The following is a 13,904-nucleotide window of genomic DNA, read 5'->3' on the forward strand; positions in this document are numbered from 1 at the left end:
ACATACCCATCACCGCAGAAAGAGAAAACAAACTGCTTTTCTTTCAACATCTGTCAAACTGCCATTATACAGGACACTTCCTGGCCAGCAGCCCCCATGTCCAAATTATAGGTACTTTCACTGACCGCTCAGCCCCTCGGGTACATATGACACAAGAGGAACACAAATAAACCAGCTTCCTCACTCCTGGCCAATTAAACCTGACGTTACGTAACTACCATAGAAAAAATAAAAATAAAGACCACAGAGGCAAACCTTCTAAATAGGATTTTCCTTGTTTAGCAGCCTCTGAGGAAGAACTGTTCTAATATGGTGTTTCTATTCCTGACAGGAATAATCCTTAATTATTATGTGCCTTAAGCATCTAGACATTTTAAAATAGAATTTGACTTAACATTAAGAAAATCAGGGACTTCCCTGGTGGCGCAGTGGTTAAGAGTCCACCTGCCGGTGCAGGGGACACAGGTTCGAGCCCTGGTCCAGGAAGATCCCACATGCCGCGGAGCAACTAAGCCCGTGCGCCACAACTACTGAGCCTGAGCTCTAGAGCCCGCGAGCCACAACTATTGAGCCCATGTGCCACAACTACTGGGGCCCGCGCGCCTAGAGCCTGTGCTCTGCAACGGGGGAAGCGACCGCGATGAGAAGCCCGCGCACCGCAACGAAGAGTAGCCCCCGCTCGCCGCAACTGGAGAAGGCCCGCGTGCAGCAACGAAGACCCAACGCAGCCAACAATAAATACATTAATTAATTAAAAAAAAAGAAAATCAGATAACTACGTCAGTGACAACAGCGAAGACTTTAGCACAGTGAGAGAGAGCGAGCGCTCGCTCTGGCGTGGGGGATGGGGACGGGGAGGAGGAGGAAGCACAGAGCCTGCTGAGTTGTTTCGGAAGTTCTGGAAATCTGGGAGAAAAGACAGGATTGAAGAAAGTCACTAAAGAAAATTAAATTCTTCCGTAAGAGAATGTAAAGACTTTTCATTTCTCAGGGATTAATGCATTAATCCCTGATTACATTTGTTTCAGGAAATAAATAAATCATACTTATTTCTGGGAAAAAATATATGGATAGGCAAGTGAATGGCTACATGGCCTGATGTCTAAAGCACAGGAGTTCGTCCTGAGACTTTTGAAAAACATAGTTGTAACAAAGTGATTTTACCTACTCCCTCTGTAGACAACATTACTCTTGTCATCTTTTGTTTGGCTGCATGTCAGTGACCAATAATCTAGCTATAAACGTCAATATTTCCACCTATCAGAGGAAGTGGTAGCTATTGTTCATGTGTATTGTCAGCCCAAGCATGGCTAGCTCCGCTGGGACCACCACACGGATCCTCATGGAAAGAAAGTCTGTTCCTTCCTGTTGAGTCTGCTCTCTCAGTGAGGGACGCCTGAGGCTGAGCTGCACCCCCAAGAGAGCTGCTGGGCAGTGGGCTCTATGGGGGGACACTCACCAAGCACATGGTAGGCGCCATGGTGTACAAAGGTGATTGGGACCGTTCCTGCCCTCAAGAATGTAATCTGCTGATAGGGAAGACTTGCTTATTTAAAAAAGAAGAACAATCTAGAGAGTTATATCAAGGATCCTTCCATAAATAGGTCCTCCCACCCACCTCCTGCGTGCAGGCTGTCAACCATTTATATGCCTCACCCAACTTCTACTGATTGACAACATAGACATGGTGGGTTTAGATCGTCATTCTTGTCATAATGGGATATGAAGGTTCATGATATGAAAGGGAGGCACTGTCTCGACGAAGCAAACAAGACATCTGATGAGGACAGTGAGAAGCAGGCCTGTTGTATGATCATGAATTTGACTAGCTTTAGTCCCTGGTTCCTGCAATCTACTCTAAATAGTTGGGATTTCCCTAGAGGAAATATCTTTGATATTCATGAGCCCCAGGGTCCATATCTGAGTTGTGCTAACAAGATGCTCAGGGTGGGGCTGGCCACTCCAGGAATCATGGGATTAGAGGGTTGGAGCTTTGAGTCGGGTGAGGTAAGTGGACCTCCTCTAGGGAGGGGAGAGGGGATGAAGTCTGAATAATCTGAGTCATCACACCTGCACAATGAAACCCCATTAAAAACTCTGGACACCAAAGCTCCAGATTTGGCGGAGATTCCTGGTTTGTGACCGCATGGACGTGTTGGGAGGGAGGGAGGGAGGGAGACCCCTCCTGATTCCACAGGGTGAGGGCAGGGAAGCTCCATGTCCAGGACCCTCCCAGACCTGGTCCTACGTGTCTCCTCACATGACTGGTCCTGCCTTATGTCCTGTATGATAAAACAATAATCTTAAGTATAGGACTTTCCTGAGTTCTGTGAGTCGTTCTAGGAAACTGTCAAATCTGAAGGGGTTGTGGGACCCCCTCCCCAAATTTGTAGCTAGTTGGTCAGAAGTGTGGTTGTCCTGTGGACACCTGAACTTGCAGTGGCATCTGAAGCAAGGGCTGTCTTGTTGGGGACTGCACCCTTCACTCATGGAGTGGTTAGTGTCAGAATTGCACTGCAGCACTGCAATCCCCATTCTCGATTCCTGAAACACAAGCCAGAAATAATCCCTTTAGAAGCAAAGCTCAGCTGACTTGACTTCCCCACCCTCAACCCAGCTCCAACCTCAGGCTAAGAACTTCCATGGTCCAATCTCAGCAGGAAACCACCTTGAATGGGAAGACAAACACAGTTCTAGTACAAGGCAGGCTTTTTGATTAAGTGATATAACTGAAATATAAAAACTACAATGGGCACACAGAGAAAGAGTCCAGTAATTGACTGAGAGATTCAGAACGGCTTCACAAAGGTTGCCATGGCTGTGTGCCTTAAAGATGAAAGCAATTTTAAAACAAGGGAGGATAGGATGGCTTAAGAACAGTGTAAGGAAAGAGTTAAATCACTGTGTCAAGTTTAACAACAATGAATATCCTATCTAACTTTTATTACCTCCTTATTGTGGCTAAACTTATTATTTTGATATTCCAATGAATCCTTAAACCTATGAGGTAGAGTCTATTATGATACCCATTTTACAGGTGAGGCTACTGAGACTTCAGTTAGGAAACCTGATGAAGGCATCAGAGCTGGCAGTCCAGTGTGGCTGGAGAGGAGGGTGAAAGGAAGTGGATAAAGTATGAAAAGCCCTGAGTATCTATCAGAAACCCAATTTTTTTCTTCTGTAGGCAGTGGGGAGCCATCAGAGGTGTGTGCATAAGGGCAATAATATGACCAGAACTGTGGTTTCAAAAGAGAAACTGCAGTGGCAGGAAAAGCATTCAAAAAGAGAAAGACTAGAACAGGGAGACCAGGTAGGGGATGATGGTCAGATCACTGGCCAAACAGGATGAGAGCCGGAAGCAGGGTGAGGACTGAGGGAATGAACATGTGGGGATGGGGAAGGAGGACAAGGACGTCTAGAAGATGACAGAGATACACAGGGCTCTGGGTGGATGATCGGAAGAGCAGCCAGGAGGAGATAGTGCAGGTATCCAAACAGACCATCAAAAATGCATCTGGGGACCTCCCTGGTGGTCCAGTGATAAAGAATCCGCCTTCCAATGCAGGGGACACGGGTTCGATCCCTGGTCGGGGAACTAAGATCCCACATGCCGCTGGGCAACTAAGCCCGAGCGCCACAACTACCGAGCTCGCCCACCTCAACTAGAGCCCACATGCTGCAAACTACAGAGCCCACGCGCCCTGGAGCCCACGTGCCACAACTAGAGAGAGAAAACCCGCACGCCACAACTAGAGAGAATTCCGCACACCGCAATGACGAGCCCACGATGCAATGAAAGATCCCACATGCTGCAACTAAGACCCAATGCAGCCAAGAAAATAAAGAAAATAAATGAATAAACATACATCTGTTTATATGTCTTTCTGTACTGATGTGTGCATTTACTGCACCATTCTTTTTTTTTTTTAACACCTTTATTAGAGTATAATTGCTTTACAATGGTGTGTTAGTTTCTGCTGTATAACAAAGTGAATCAGCTATACATATGCATATATCCTCAAATCTCCTCCCTCTTGCGTCTCCCTCCCATCCTCCCTATCCCACCCCTCTAGGTGGTCACAAAGCACCAAGCTGATCTCCCTGTGCTATGCAGCTGCTTCCCACTAGCTATCTATTTTACGTTTTGTAGTATATATAAGTCCATGCCACTCTCACTTTATCCCAGCTTACCCTTCCCCCTCCCCGTGTCCTCAAGTCCATTCTCTACATCTGTGTCTTTATTCCTGTCCTGCCCCTAGGTTCTTCAGAACCTTTTTTTTTTTTTAGATTCCATATATATGTGTTAGCATATGGTATTTATTTTTCTCTTTCTGACTTACTTCACTCTGTATGACAGACTCTAGGTCCATCCACCTCACTACAAATAACTCAGTTTCATTTCTTTTTATGGCTGAGTAATATTCCATTGTATATATGTGCCACACTGTTCTTGATGCTCCCGCGCGCTGCCTGAATTTGGTGGAGTTCACACTCTTGATGCAACAACAGATAGCGAAGTCAGATTTCAAGATGGAATTCAATGTTGGCGGGCAACCAATTAACTCCACACCCCACATCTCTGGCCCTAGGCTGCACACGGCCATCCCACGCCTCCACGCTCTCTGTGTGGTTGACCGGCGCCTGCTCTGGATGGGTAATGAGCATCAGAGGAGCCCATCAAGGATTTTTGTCTAAATGACTTTTCAGACTGCCGAGCTGAAGCAGAAGTATACCAGGCCACTGGTCTACAAATAGGTCTGAGGCTATTCAAAAGTACACACATCGAACTAAGTTTTCTTCTAGCTCCTCCCAGGATTTGCCGGGAATGAGTCAACAGAGTGTGGAAAAGTAAACAGAAGCTGAACACAACGTGACTCCCTCAAGGACCCCACTAAGAAAAACACACAGCTGACCACAGATTAAAATTAATGCAGGGTTTCCAGTGCTGGAATAAACGATCCTTGCCATTCAAACCTGGTCCTTCCCACAATTTCCTGTTTTCTGGTTATGTCTGTGCCCTACGTCTAGGTTCGACGAGAGAGGCTGTGGAACCGTTTGATTCATTAGCAGAACTTTAGAATCAATAATCATCCTTCTACCAAGTCCTCAAAATGTTCTGGGCACTCAGCTCATAAATATTATTCTAGCTCCCACTTCCCACACTGCAAAAAGCCTAGCTCTTCCTAATAACGCTGACTAGAGGAGAACGAAACAGAAAGGAAAAGAAAAGAAATTCGACTTCCCGTTCCTCTGGAGACGGAGCTTTGAGGGGGCCCTGAATCTCTGGAGGACAAGGTTGTCATGTGTGGGTATGTCTGCTTCCCTCTCACTCCTGACATTCCCAGGAACCACTCATCCTTTAAAGCACTCATCTGAAAACGTTTAAAGAAGACATACCAAAATGCACTCTTACACAGGTCCCTGACACATAATCAATACCCTTTTAAGCACACACATCTGTATCCTGCATTAACCTTGCATCTCACCATAATTTAGGAGATATTGCTGTGCTCCATCTCCAAATGTTTTCTAATCTGACATCACTCTGTAACAGACAGATCATCATAAAGACACGGAAACATTTTCAAATGTGGCGGAACTCAGGACATGATTTGTAAATACAGTCTTCTACAATTTCAAAGGATACTAAAATTCATTCGATGTCATCAATGGTTCAATAGGTAGCTGGGAATCAGATCATTTTGCATATACACTGGAACTTTTTTATTTGGTTCAAATAAAGTGTCTCCTTCCCTCACTTTCAATCATCCAGTTTTAACAAAACAAAAAACAACTGTCATCCTCCCACATCAGATCTGTGTGCAAAAGGTCTAATTTTTTCTAGGCAGTACGTAACCAAAAAGTCAGAAAGGCAGATTATAACTGATGCAAACTAGAATCCCTACATATCACAATATCCTCCCATAGAAATGGTTGCCTGTAACATTTTCTCCTCTCTTTAAGGGGGAGATATGAGACAACAGCTTTCAATTTATTATAAATAAGGGAGGGGACTAACATTTGGGTACTAATAGGTGTCATTTGATGTGCTGAGGCTTACACATATTTCCCCCTTTTCATTTCTATAAAGTTCCTCTTAGGTAGAAATTATCCCGTTTTACAGATTATAATTAAACTCAGAAGAAACTAAATGAGCATCCATAAAGAATCTTTTAGAAAGGTATCATATTTTGAAACCAAGCCTGTAAGCAGTGAAAGGAAATTCCACCACGTTCACTTTGTTTTTATTTATTTATTTATTTATTTATTTATTGGCTGCGTTGGGTCTTCGTTGCTGCACACGGGCTTTCTCTAGTTGCGGCGAGCGGGGGCTACTCTTCGTTGCGGTGCACAGGCTTCTCATCGTGGTGGCTTCTCTTGTTGTGGAGCACAGGTTCTAGGCGTGCAGGCTTCAGTAGCTGTGGCACACGGGCTCAGTAGTTGTGGTTCACGGGCTCTAGAGCACAGGCTCAGTAGTTGTGGCGCACGGGCTTAGTTGCTCTGTGTCATGTGGGATCTTCCCGGACCAGGGTTCGAACCCATGTCTCCTGCATTGGCAAGCGGATTCTTAACCACTGCACCACCAGGGAAGCCCAGCACGTTCACTTCGGATTGGCAAAGGCAAGCCTACTCCTTCAGTGGGAAGACTTTACTCCTTGGTATTCAGACCTGGTGAAGCTTGGCTCCCAGACCACCATTCAGGCTCCGCAACGCCTCTTCTCAAGCCACCTCCTCTAGATGCCCAGCCTCAGAAGGAACTCAGCTGGCCCACATCCTGAACTTGGGGGGGAGGCAGGGACCACACTCTGAGCTGCAGCATAACCATCACACTCCCTGACGCAGCTAATCTCTATTGAGCGCTGACTGCCAGGCTCTGCGGAGATGGGGTGAGCAAGACAGATGCCCTCAGAGCCACCCTACGCTGGAAGAGGGTGCAGACAGGTAGGCTCGTGGTTCCTCCATAGGATGGTGAGGGCTCTGAGGGCTGAGCTGAGTCCTGAGGGACGGCTGGTGTGGGATAGGGTGTGGCTGGCACAGACAGAGGGAGCGAAAGCAGCGGCTGTCTGAATTCATGGACTTTCGGCATAGCGTCGTACAGGCCGGCAGCTCCCAATGCTCTGTGATGTGTGGGGCGTTAAGAATACGGAACTAAGCTAGTGCTTCTCAAACTTTTTTTGACCATATCTTCCAGCAAAAATATGTTTTACATCATGATGCAGTACACACATTACACATATAACTAGGAAAAGAACATTTGCCAAAACAATACTCTTTCCACTACTCAAACCCATTCTGATATTGTCTCTCTTCTTTCTCTCTCTTTAAGTTCTAGATACAACCCTCGAATGGGTGGCAACCCATAGTGTGAAAAATACTGGTATAAACCTTTTAATAGGCATGACTGTCATTTCTTTGATACATAGTTGACCCTTAAACAACATGGGTTTGAACCGTGCAGGTCCACTTATACACGGATTTTTCTTAATAAATACTACAGTACAACCCGATGCCTGGTTGCTTGAATCCGAGGATGTGGAACCACAGAGGCAGAGAGGGCCGACCGTGGACTTGAGCAGCCTCGGATTTTGGTATCCGAGGGACGGTCCTGAAACCAATCCTTCATGGATACTGAGGAACTTCTTCTTCCGCCTTTTACCCTCCTTTTCTTCCTTCACCCCTCAAAAAAGTACCGCCGAGGAAATAAGAACACTACAGTTTCCTGAAGGTCTGTTATGTGCCAGGAACTGGGCTGGAACCTTGACATGCCCTGTCTCATTCATCCTCACATGGCCCTGCAGGTTAAGCATTACTATTCCCATTTTACAGATGAAAAAGCTGAAGCTCAGTGATCAAGAGACTCGTTCAGTAGACCATGACGGAGCCAGGATTTGAATCCAGCTCTGTCTTGCTTCAAATCTCCAGTCACCCTACTGTGCCTTTCATGAAAAGCTCTTCAGTAATTAAAGCTAACGTAAGAGCAAGAATTTCCTAAGCCCCCTTGAGATAAGTCAAGTCCTTGGAGTGTTATGGAACCAGGTTTGGGAGGCCTCAGCAGAGACAAGGGAAATATGAGGTGGAAAATATCTCAGGTTTCAATTTAATTTCCTTCCATGTCCTCTGAGTACCCCTCAGTAAAGGCACTTGTGGGGAGTCACCAACAGAGAAATGGTAAGTGAGAGCTACGGGGGGGGGCTGGCCTAGACAGTCCCCCTCAAGGCAGGCAGGCTGAACAGAGCTGCCTGTTCTGAGTGGCTCATGACCAGGAGCACCTTGCCCGGAATCTTCCAGGCTGTAGACAGTCCATACATATTCACAAAACGGAACGCTAACACAGGCAGAGCGAAAGTAAACACGGAGCATGGCTCCTGCTGGCTTATTTTTAAATTGGTCCAAAATTATGTTAAGCGAAACTATCTGTTGAGAAGGAAGCGTCTTTGGAAGGATAACTAAACGTATTTATAGCACAGACACTTGTGTTCTTTCAGCCCCCTAACTGAAGATACATTTGACACAGATACAAGGGATATTTAACGTGAGCAGGTCAGGACAAATGTTCAGCCCCCCCCCAAAAAATCTCTGCAAAAGTGACGATTTGGGGAAATTATTGGCAATGCTCCGCAAAGCGACTGCATCATAAACTGATCCTTCCCCTGACCTAAAAAAACTTGATGTTTGGCGACAGTACATTAACTGGCCAGTCATTGGCACTGCTATTTCTAAGGGATGATACTGCTGAGAATACTTTAAGAACTGATGTATTTTCTACAAACACATAATAAATGCAATTCTGACACCTACAGTAAGTTAAATTATTTATTTGACAAATGGCCTTTAGGGTTTATATTCTTTGTGGGGCTTGCTGGGTAGCAATACATTTATAGTTTAACTTGGCATACCAACTCACATACAAATACGAGCTGTTTTTTGTCTAATCAGCTAGTGTTATTTTCCTAGCACCTCTTAGCAATACAAATATTGCCTAGTCCTCTTTTCTTTGCAAGTTCCATGATGGGAAAAAAATCCTGAACGTGCAAAAGAATCCATTGCCTGCTGATGAAACAGAAAGGCTTATGAAAACATGGCATGCCCTCAAGTAGGTCAGTTTGTTTTTAAATGTTTTAGTAGGGTACACTGCTGCATTAGGAACTAAATGTGTATCATGCCTAATCTTACATCTAGTGTGTACTATACTTTGATCATTCTATCAAAAGATCAAAATTTAAATATTAGGTAAATTATATTTTATACATGTTCTTTGCATGAAGTCAAACAGGAAACTTGTTTCTTCTCTAAACACACAAGAATATAAACAAGCAACATATTTAGACCGAAGAAAATACTCACTACTTCATTCCATTTAAAAAAATGCCCCCGGGTATCAATTAAAATAAAAAGCCTTTATGTTTTCTTAAAACAATCCTAAATGTCTGCTTGTGCTTTCAAATATTTTCAGCATATTTTAATATTTATTTTAAAGTTTCTTAAGTTAATTACATGTTATTTTTACAAGAAATGCTACGTAAATACTCTTCCTGAAAGCTCTAAGAGGTCATGTAAAACAACAGAAATGACAGCAGAAATTAAAGAACTGATATTGAATCGCCAATAATCAAAAGTTGCCATTTTCATAACAACTGAATGTAAAGTATCAACCTTAATTGGATCCTGTATTTTTTTTTAAAAAGCTATAAAAGACATCCTTAGGACAATGAGGGAAACGTGAATATGGACCAGATTTTAGAAGTTATTATGAAATTTTTGTTAATTTTCTGAAGTGTGATATTGGCTCTGTGATTCTTTAAGAAAAATATCCTTTTTCTTAGTACATGCACGAGGTCCTTTTTAAGAATGAAATATCTTGATGCGTGAAACCAGCTTGATGCCTGAAACTAACAAATGGTCCCAAAATAATAAATATATCTGTACATATACTAGATAAAAACATGAAGCAAATACTGCAACATGTTAATAAGAGTTACATCTCAGTGGAGAATATTCAGACGTTCATTGCATTATTCTTGTAACTATTTTGTATATGAAAATTTTCACAATAAAAAAGTTGCAGTGGGGGAAGAATAGTCGTTTTCATTTAAGCATGTATGTGTATTCACTCCTGAGCCAAACTAGGGGCAGATAAAATATTACTTTATATGGACACAGAATGTTTCATTTCCCAGTAGCAGTATACTTCAGAGAATCAATTTTCCACCACTGACCCAGAGAAATTATGGCAGCCCTTCCGGCCAAGATCACAGGGAACAGCTGACTGACACACACCACCTGATTTAGAGCAGAGGCATCAGGATCCCCAAACGGTAATCCATGCTGACCAGTGAATTGACATGCCAGCCTGCGCCCTTGGAAAAATAAGGGTGGAGAATAGGGGCCTTCCAGCATGGAACCTTTACAGCAGACAGAACCTGCAACTTTGCTAGGCTCGTTGTCTGGGAGACAGCATATCAAGCTGTGACATGAACGTAAAGCTAAATTAGACATTTAAACCATCGATTCTACTCATTCACCCACTAAAGATGGATTTCTGTCTTACCCTGTCTCTCTGCTCCATAAAGTGGACTACCATGTTCAACATTCAGCAAAAAAAAATCTGAGATGCTACTCCCAAAACTCAACTTAAATCTAATAACAAAGCACTAGAATTATATAAGAAATTTTAGAGAGAAAACCTGTAAGCATTCAATGTAGATATAACGAAAGTATTAAAAAAATAAGACTCAGACCTATGAAACAACATAGCAGGATGTTTCTTATCTACAAACAGAGGTTTTTTTGTTTTGGGGTCCAAATCTCAACAGTTCTGGGCACTAGTTCACTACGAAGTCAGAGGGCCAACCAGCCGTCCATGACTTGCTGCAGAATCTGATATTCTTTTTTAACTGGAGTGAACTGAAACTCAGCAGTAAGCATTGAACTTTCAAGTGGCCCGATGCAATCAAAGACTCCACTTCAGTTACACTTCTTTTTTCTGTACTTTTATTTTTATCATCTCTTTTTCTCCTTCATTCAATGCTTTATCTGTATGTGTGTGTATATGTGTGTGCCCTGTGTGTGTGTGTGTATATATACATATGTTTATGTGTGTGTATATATATACACACACATAAACACATTATGCATACATATACACATATACATATATATTTGTTGCTGTCTTCTCCTTTTCTTTTTCCTGTCTTTCCTCTTCCTGTCTTTCCTCTTCCCCTCCCAATTCCTCCAGAGCCACCCAAAGGCATTGGTAAAACCTAGTTAAACTTCAGGCTGTGAGAATTGTAAGGTGGCCCCTTCATGTTCACACCCTGTGTAATCTCCTCCCCTTGAATCTGATCAGGACTTATGAGTATGATGGGATGGCCACTCCAATGATTAGGTTACCTATATGTTTGGCAAAGGTGAAGGGACTTTGATTATGTAAAGTCCCATAATCATTTGACTTTAAGTTAATCAGAAGGAAGATTGACCCAGGTGGGCCTGACTTAAGCAGGCAAGCCCTTTAAAAGATGATCTAGAGGTTAAGAGGTTTTCTCTCCTGTTGACTTTGAAGAAGTAAACTACCATGGATTCTACAGCAGCAAGGAAATTAATTTGGCCAAAAACCACATGAGCTTGGAAGAGGACCCTGAGCCTCAGATAAGAACACAGCCCTGAGCAACAGCTTGACTGCAGCGCTGTGAAACCCTGAACAGAAAATCCAGCTTAAGCTATGTCTGTGCTCTCAACCCATGGAGACTGTGACATAATAGCTGGGTATTGCTTTATGCTGATACGTTTGTGATCATTTATTATGAAGCAATAGAAAATTAATACAGTATCCTATTTGGATTTTGTATTTAAAAGGGTAAACGCATACTGCACTTGCAATGCATGGGTTCATACAAACTTAATCACATTATTATAATTACCCCATCCTACTATGCATAATAGCAATTCTGAGTTTTATTCAGCTCAGGAAATAAAACTCCAGAACCTAAAAAAAAAAAAACAAAAAAAAAAACTTCAGGCTGTGAAGCTAGAAAGAATCCTGATGTGGCCCATGAAGCCTGATGGAATCAGGCCACAGGCTAGAAGAGTTATGGGAAGAATGGTTCACTTTCCTTTAACCAAAGAACAATCATCCTGTCTATGGGCTGTCGAGGGCCCTTTCCCTTCTAGGGACAGCTACCTGCCTTTGATCTTTAACCAGCCCTCTACACCTCTCTTTAAGAGAAGCAGGCGACCACGACACTGGGATCTCATTTATTGCTTCATGTTATTCTAGTAAGAGGCACGATACAGGAGAGCTGAAAACATCAATGGTTTGGGACTATCTGTGGACTTCACTCATCCAAATCATGAATTCTGTTCAATGCCACCATTTTCTGATTTCTTGAAAAGTTTCTGGTGTATTTGTAAGCACTAAGCTAGGACCGAAGGAAATACAAAGAGGTTTTTTTTTTTTTTTTAGGTTATTCATCAGAGAGGTATGAGCACATTACATTCGTTTACCAAAAATTTACCGTCTATGAAAACTCACTCCCATGAGTGAAGCATGAATTAACCATGGACCCTCCATCTCCAGGAGACCTGAATAAACCTCTTTCCAAAACTCCAGGGAGAATGCATCTCTGGCAATGCTCCAGTCAGAAGGCGAGGGATCCTCTGCCGCCTCCAGGCTGGAGAAGCCCCCACAAGGGAACCAGGAAGAAGGCGGCTCAGCAATCAGGGCCAAGAGCCCACCGCTGAAAATAATCTGGGTGGGGGGATGCTCAAAAAGTGGGGAAACACACGGCGAGGGCGCCAAGGTAGCCATTTGGAAGCACTGAACAATGTTTACAATTTGCAGTCTCTAGGAGTGATCTGAGCCCCTTACCGAGGCTTATCCTCTCAATGCCTCAATTTCTTCATCTGACAAATGGGGAAAATAATAGTACTCCTCAAAGTCATAGGGTCTGTAATGATTAAATGAGTCAGTAATGCATAAAGTGCTCAGAATAGGGCCTGGCACATGATAAGCACTGCATAAATGCTACCTAATCGCTAGTATTATAGGCTGGAAGCATGCCAATGGAAAAGCCTACTAAAGAAAACTTACCTTCTTTAATCCCCACCGAGAGACCTACTACTAACCAGCTGGAAATACCCAGGTCTCAATTCTTTGGTTCCCTTTTTAAGATCCAGCATCTCTGGAGTGGTCTCAGCTAAAGCCAAAGGAGCAAGACTCCTTTCTCTAAGCAACGAGGTTCGGGCAGAAAATGCAGTACGGCAACATCATATGATAAAAATGGAAACTGACATATGAATAAAATGCAAATCTATCTGACATGCATTTCAGAGCACAGGTGTTCTCAGTGTCTAAGTTCTGCAGCTTCTAACAAATGTCCCTAACTCTGCAACACTGTGAACCTCAAGAACTAACCTTCTGGTTGAAGACACACAAATGACCCTGCACATCAGAAAGACATAAATGCAATGAACTTCAACAAACTACATGGCCCCAAAGTATGTGGCATAAACAGGTAATTGGCCACTGCCACACCTGGGTGACACAGCAAGTCAATTCTCCAGAACAGGCGAATGCACTCACTTCCATGCTCTGCTGCTGTGCCCCACCTGGCACACTATGTTGACAATACTTACGCATTACAATAGGGCTTCTTTTCATAGCCTTTGTAGTTGTTCATGTTGAGAGCCATCTTGCAGACTTCACAATGGAAACATCCTTTATGCCAATACTGAAAAAAATAAATATTTAAAATTATAGTACAACGCCAGTTCTTTCCAGGATGGGTACAGAAAGGAGACCTTTTTTTTTAGTGCATCCCAAGTCCCCATGTCTGAAAATACTACAACAAAATGACTGTAGGTACCAGTGGCTGTTTGCCGACTTTCAGTTAAGTAAACAAAGCAGG

General features: G+C 43.3%; 1 protein-coding gene across 8 annotated transcripts in view; it reads right to left on the reverse strand.

Moving 5' to 3' along the window:
- Window positions 1–13,904, reverse strand: part of LOC309625677 (LIM zinc-binding domain-containing Nebulette-like) — a 213,210-nt gene that overhangs the window by 193,705 nt on the left and 5,601 nt on the right. For all 8 annotated transcript variants that reach the window (XR_014242651.1, XR_014242652.1, XR_014242653.1 and 5 more), the window contains exon 2: window positions 13,633–13,727. Coding sequence is in view for 5 of the 8 variants with exons in the window: in XM_082385738.1 (XP_082241864.1) it covers window positions 13,633–13,727 (95 nt within the window). In the remaining 3 variants the exon portion in view is untranslated. The remainder of the gene's footprint in view (window positions 1–13,632; window positions 13,728–13,904) is intronic.

The sequence above is a fragment of the Balaenoptera borealis genome, assembly GCF_965194805.1.
Source record: "Balaenoptera borealis genome assembly, chromosome: 3".
NCBI classification, from domain to species: Eukaryota; Metazoa; Chordata; class Mammalia; order Artiodactyla; family Balaenopteridae; genus Balaenoptera; species Balaenoptera borealis.